The sequence below is a fragment of the Eutrema salsugineum genome, unplaced genomic scaffold (assembly GCF_000478725.1).
Source record: "Eutrema salsugineum unplaced genomic scaffold, Eutsalg1_0 scaffold_24, whole genome shotgun sequence".
Taxonomy (NCBI): domain Eukaryota; kingdom Viridiplantae; phylum Streptophyta; class Magnoliopsida; order Brassicales; family Brassicaceae; genus Eutrema; species Eutrema salsugineum.
This window is the reverse complement of record NW_006256797.1, coordinates 1,321,693-1,328,820: the sequence shown is the minus strand read 5'-3', so window position 1 is coordinate 1,328,820 and position 7,128 is coordinate 1,321,693. Positions and strand designations below refer to the sequence as shown.

Here is a 7,128-nt window from a genome sequence, read left to right as displayed (position 1 = left end):
TTCTACTTAAGGGGAGAATCACAGTTCCTAGAAAAGACGGATTAAGGGAAGAAATCTTGAGGATGGCACACCAGTCACGCTGGAGCATTCACCCAGGTAGTACCAAAATGTACAAGGACATCAGGAAGTACTATCACTGGGTAGGAATCAAAAGAGCAGTGGCGGATAGGGTGGCAAAGTGCCAAATTTGCAAGCAGATCAAGGAGGAGCATCCAGTACCAGGTGGTCTGCTACAGAGTCTACCAGTGCCACAGTGGAAGTGAGACACGATCTCGATGGACTTCATTGGAGGTCTACCGGTGGGAAAAGGCAGAATGAATAATTTGATATGGGTCATTGTCGACCGAATGACCAAAATTGCCCATTTGCTAGCAATTCGGGATACGGATCCAGTAGAGGTGTTAGCTGAGTTATACGTGAATGAGATCGTGAAACTTCATGGAGTCCCAGCGCGGATCATATCAGATCGAGATCCAAGGTTCACAGCAGCGTTTTGGCGAGCATTGCAAGGAGCCTTAGGCACAGAAGTAAAGATGAGCACGGCGTTTCATCCTGAGACAAACGGACAAACGGAACGCACTATCCAAACAATCGAGGATTTGTTGCGGCTGTGTATTCTGAACTGGGCTAAGGTATGGGAAAAAAACCTACCCTTGGTTGAATTCTCGTACAAAAATAGCTTCCATGCGAGCATCAGCATGTCTCCATATGAAGCTTTATATGGGAGACCATGCCAAACCCCTCTGTGTTGGACGGAAATTGGGGAGAGGAAGCTATTCGGACCACCAATGGTGGAGAGACCATAGAGAAGTTGCAGGTGGTCCGAACCAATATGATGAAAGCCCAGGATCGGCAAAAGAAGTATGCTGATCAGAATCAAAGAGAAGTGACGTTCGCGGTAGGAGACTTGGTGTATATGAAGGAAACTGCACAGAAGGGGAAAGACCGCTTTGGGAAAGTTGGTAAGCTGGCAGATCACGGGAAGAGTGGGAGAGGTGGCATATCGGTTGGAATTGCCCTCAGACATGAAACTTCACCCAGTGTTTCATGCCTCCATGCTTCGGAAGCATGTACCAGATCCGAATGCGATAATGCGAGATCTGCAGCTGGATTTGATGTATCGGGAAGGGGCCTTTGAGTATTGGAGAAAGGCGAGTGAGAAAGTTAAAGAACCGAGAGATATCACAGATCCAAAAGTGTTGGGGGAGACAAAACCGGGAGGTAAACACGTGGGAGGACAAGGCACGGTTCAAGGAAGAGTACCCAGAGTTCTTCGAGGAAGACACCATCATCGAGCATGGGGGAGCCGTCACAGTCTTAATAGAATTCGAGATAATAGAATTCGCGACCAAGAGAGGCAGTTCTGTCGAGACAGAATGAAGTTTGGCCGAACAGTTCAAGTTTCAGGTCGGGAAAACCGGGGTTAAGGCGGGGTGGAAACCGCATAACCAGGAGACGTGATGGCACGGATCCCAAGGATAGTGGCAGACAAGACCAGGTGGGTATGCTGGCTAACTGGGGGACAGCCAGCCGCCAGTCTCAGCAGTAGCACGGGCTACAGATCAGACTAGACTGGACGGGTTAGAGAGGGGACAGCGAGCCGCCGATGTCAGGCCTAGCGTGGGCTAGTGGTCGGACTAGTCAGGGACAGGACAGAGCAGCTTGAGCCGCAAGTTAAGGCATGTGTCTAGACACATGTCGCGACACGGCGCTGCCGCCAGAATGGACCAATCCGGGACAGTTAGGTGTCAAAATCCACTAAGCCTTAGTTCCCCCTATAAATACTGAACCTTTTAGCCATTTTCTCACTTTTGTTCTAAGCTTTAGAGAGAGAGAAAGTTAGAGAGATAGTTAGTGAAAAATAGAGTGGTGGAAGGAGTGCGGAGCATTTTCCGGCGATAGGTGTATCACGGTAGCTAGCGGAAACAGGATCGGTCGATAAGCTTTAGATTTCGGTTATAAATATTATTTACCTTAGGCTCGACTATTACTTAGATAATGTTTATAGATCCAAAGGAAGTCTTGAAGCACCGAGCAGGGGATCTAGAGAGTTGATCCAAGAAAGGTGATCCAAGAAAGGTGAGTTCCGAACTTAGGGATGGTGCTGGGGTTAACATGGTCCAGAAGCACTGGGGTTGTGTCTGTACGCCAAATCCATGCATGAGCACGGTGAAATGGTAAGGGGGTTAATGTCTAGGGGGTTGAATAATTTTAAGGGTAAAACTATTGAACCAGGCATTTGTGTGATGTGTGAATATCCTGAGGGTTAGATAGTTTCCTGGGGTGAAACTATCCAGCCGGATATTGTGTGGAGACAATACCTAGAGGATCTATTAGTTTTCTGGGGTAAAATTAACGGATCAGGTATTATAGTAAATAAACCCATGAATGTTTAGTAAAAGGGTTACTGTTGCATGTCATGTGTGTGGTTTATTTACACTAGAAACTTTAGGAAATGGGAAGGCACTCCCATTTTAAGCCTGTAGGGTTACTTGGGTCACTCCCTCGGCCAGGTGTTGTACATGTGTGTGACAGCAGGACCATTGTCGAGAGGGGACAAGTGGTCCAGTGGTATCAGACCTATGATCCTGTGTGGTGAGATAGGTTCCGGCTGGCAGCCACGAAATGGGGGGGGGGGGAGTGTCTAACCCAATAGAGGCCTCGAAATGAGATTTAGATGAGAAAATGGTTGCATGCATGATAGGTTTTTTGTGCTTGTAGGTTAAAGTCGTTTCCTCATGTGTACTTGATGAGTTGATTGATTTCTTGCTTTCTTGGTGGTTGCTTGCTTGAATGTTTGGGGAATTGATATATTCATAAATTGCATCATTTTAGTGTACATATTTAAGTCCAAATCATATCCCATTTGCATACATGATAGTAAAAATTTTTCAATCCTTGATCAATTCCTCAACTACTCATGTCATTGTAGCACTTGAGGTATCAATCCAAATGGAGAGATTCTAGGCAATAGAACTATGAGGAGCTATCTTAATTCAAGTCTAATAAGCAGATGAGTTGGTAACAAGGTGATCTAAAAAACATAAAGCAAACAAAGACAAGCAGTAATTAAGAACAAGCAACAAGATAAACAAAACAAAGACTCAAATTCAAAATAAGAGAAAGCTAAACCTCTAGATGTGATCATTGATCAGGGTGCTTTAAATGTGAATTCATGATGCTAAGCAAACAATGCAACACTTGCAATTCTTTAGTCTAGACTTCCCAATCAGATTAATTCATTCTCATGATAAAAATCCCTTTGTTAATTAACAAATCAAGACTAATTCCCATTAGATGAATAAGCAATCAACAAGCATAAGGTTCCAAGTCTAAAATCACCAGACAGCCTCTTTGTGCATCAAAATAAGAGCTAAGAAAGAATGAATCTTATACAGAAAGATAAAGCAAGCATCATATGATCTCAAATTCCAATTAACTTAGAACTCTAATCTAGATTAATCCTCTCATGAAGGCATTAACCTCTACACTAATCCATTTTCAAACCAAATCATCATTTGTGAAATATGAATCAATGAGCATTAAGAAACAATTCTAATATGTCATTCATGCATTTAACAATCATTCCCATGATGAAAAAGGCATAAACCCTTAAGTTAGCTCATTCAGGCATTTTATCAAACACCTTGTGGGTGGAGAAATGCCTAAGTTCTAGATCAAGCTTATAATAAGAGATCTAGCATTAAGAGCAGCTAACTAAGGAAAGGAAAGGAGAATCTAGAACCTAAACATCATAAATCAAACATCAAAGCACCTTAATCTACACACCTAGAAGCTTAAAAGAAGACTACTCACTAATCATGATGAACACACCATTTCCTTTGCAAGAAGTGATGTTAATCATGATTAGAAGCAAAGATAAGAAGATGAGATGATAAGAAACAGACTTAGATTGATTAAATCCTTGAGATATCTCTTAACAAACACGTTTTTTAACAAAAGGGGAAAGAGAAACAAGAGAAAACAAAGCTTAAGTCTTGGAAAAAACCCTAAAAAGCATATATAGTGTCTCTTGCCGACCGGGTCAGCCCAGGACAAACTGGGTACTGACCCGGCTTCAAATGGGTCATGTCTCAAGTGTGCGACATGGTCAGGTGCTTCCCAAGTCGCAGGCCCAAGTCGCACAGCCATAGAAGCAGCCTTGTGCGCCATAAACCCCTCAGCCTCAGCCGCATGCCTATCTAGGTGTAAACAGCGAATGTTTATGCTGATCAGGCTTCCTTCTCTTCAACTCGCACAACCAGGACGTATTATGGAGATAATATGTGTGCGAGTTGGTCATCTTTAGTCCCAAGTCGCAGGCCCAAGTCGGTGTAAATTGCGAACACATGTGCTACATGGTTCCACTTCATGTCCAACTCGCAGGCCTATCTCGCACAGCATTGTGGACTTAGTCATATTTGATTCTGGAAGTCTCTACCTTGCTCAGAGTCTCCTTACACTCATCTCTAAAGTCTCAACTTGTTTCCAGAGCGTTGAACATTTATGGGTGCGAATTAATCAAGTCGCAGTACTGTATCGCACAACCTAAGCCTTCTCGGACCACTTTGCATTCAGGGGAGAGTAACTTCCAGGATATGGATACAAATGGCATGATTTAAAGTGCATTGGAAAGAGGACTGAAATATCTCTAATCTTCATGACGGACCTGTAGACTGAATCGGTCTGGAAGCGCAACGGGTCGGTCCTGAAACTGTCGCGAGACAGGTGTATCTTCCGGTGAGGTTAACTCTCATATCACGACTCCAAATCCAGTGATTCGACCTGTTCTGGGACCGTGAATCGATCATCTCCAACTTTTGTGAAGGGTTTGGGTTCAGGTGACGTCGTCAAGGGCTCCGTTCCACCGGTTCTTTGATGCGCGTTGCTTTGGTCCTTTATCCGCTCCGAGACATGTACTGCTTCTTATCACCGTAACGGTTGGCTCAAAACTGCAAATAGGACGATCTAAAGTGTTCTGAAAACTAGACTCGACGCTCTTGATTCTTTATGAAGACTTTGAAGGGTAAATCTTGGTGAAAGTCCTCCTTCTCAGGTGATCAAGTTGAGGGATCGTCGGCTCCATAACACTTGTCCGAGTCTGATGCACATAAGGTGATGGTCTCTCCTTGGATTTTTTTCCCAATTGCTCCCAATTAGCTCCAAATGACCTGTAAACACTCCAAAAGTGCAAAACTCTCTAGGACCTAATGCAATCCCTAACTAAAGACAAAAGCAAAGACAAATATATGTAAAACTACCTAAATGTATGCATGAGACTCAATATTTGGACAAAAATGCAATCTTAAACATGACAAAATATGAGTATATCAACTCCCCCACATTTGTCATGTGCTTGTCCTCAAGCAAACAAGAACAAATGAGAGAGAGAGAGAGAGATTGAATGCATGGGAGTTCATATTTCCTTTGAGAGAAGTGACCACTAAGAGAATTCCAGTTCATGCTCAATATGCAATGCAAAACCATACTTTGGTGTATCAACTCAACAGTAATCTCCACAAGTTCTCCCTCAACTCTTTAACATTCATTAAGCTTTTTACCAAGTGGATCAAATGATGCATTGTTTAAACAAACAAAGTTTGTGCGAGGGTGAGGTTATGAGACTAAAATGATCTCATCAATGCCTGAGTGGGTTCAATGCAGCAAAAGGATCTCTCTATGAATGACCAAACTTAGGCAGAATGCTAAAGGTAAAAGGCAACCTATGCATACAAGGACAAGGACTCATCCCACCCCACACTCTACTCAAAGTTTCCTCACTTGCTTACTTTTCACACTCATTCTTCTCTCACTAGGGGATTCTCTTTTCCTTTTCATACACAAGTCTAGGAGTTCAAACTTTCCATAGCTCTTTTTCACTTTCTTTTGTAACCTCTAACCTCTTTTTATTTCTTTTTAAAACATTTGAGCTCTTTGGCTTCTTTTGTTTTTACTTAGAGGTTAGACTTTTTCTTTTCAAAACACTAGAGCTCACTTTCTTTGACTCAAAACTCCGAGACTGATTTCTTTTCTTTTTCTATCCCCTAGTTCCCACCATTCTCCTTTTATTTCCACTCATCTCTCCTTTTTCCACTCACCAACAAGTATTCCCCCACACTTAGTTCTTGCCAAATCTCTCAGCTCCTTGATGATGGAACTTAGCACTCAATGAGACTTGCCCTTGTCGCCCTAAACCTAACACTTTCTGCTAAGTTTGGTCCAAGGTGGCCTCTCAATCACACACAAACAATTGGCTTGAAAGAAGGATGGGTTCAGGGTGAGGAAAACTGATCTATTATGCAGATTCAGCTATTTGAGCTAAGGAAGAGGATGGTAAAAACAGGATTCTAGCTCAAATATGTATATTGGTATCCACAAGCTTATTCAAACAATGCACCAAATGATAATTTCAAGTCAAGTTCAGGGTTTTCACTTATTAGAGTTGAGTTCAATTCAAACTTGCTTCTCAGATTCAAATCATTTCAAGCCTTGAAAGCACAAAAGTCATTTCACAAGCACAAAAATACTTTCACAAGCATATTTGGTCCAAATTCTCAAAGTGATGTACTCTCAAGAAAAAAAACTATCATTACTAAATGCACAATGCAACCTATATGATGCAAGCTAGACTCAATCCTAAAAATGTGAAATGTAACTACATGATCATTTTTTGTGTTAAAATTTTCAGATATTTCAATTTTTTTGGTTTTTTTTATTTTTTATATGCACTAAATGCTATGCATGATTAGTAAATACAAAGCCTCTCCCCCACACTTAAATAACACAGTCCCTTGTGTTATAAAAGCATGAGAAAGAGAAAAAATCAAACATGAAATGCAAAAGATAAAGAAAAATGTTAAATGCTCATTTACAAGTGTTTGGAGTGATACCTGGTGTGGTTCTTATGCAAAAGGGGAGTGAGTATCTGCACCAGATGAGGCCAGACATCACTGGAGATGGATTCGGCTTGTCCTGAACTCCCTTGTGCGGCATGGACTTGTCTTGGACCAACTCGCACACCCAAGTCGCACATAAAGCTTGGTGTTCTGCAGTTATGCGACATGGGCTGCTCTCCTTCATATCTCGCACACCCAAGTTGCACATAAAGCTTCTTGAAAGTTCTGGCCT

The 7,128-nt window shown here is 42.2% G+C and overlaps 1 protein-coding gene across 1 annotated transcript; it reads left to right on the top strand.

The window, feature by feature from the left end:
- Positions 1–275: 275 nt before the first annotated feature.
- Positions 276–1,138, top strand: LOC112086019. Its single transcript, XM_024154820.1, has 2 exons — positions 276–632; positions 728–1,138. The coding sequence occupies exons 1-2, from the start codon at positions 276–278 to the stop codon at positions 1,136–1,138; spliced, it is 768 nt and encodes a 255-aa protein (XP_024010588.1).
- Positions 1,139–7,128: the final 5,990 nt, after the last annotated feature.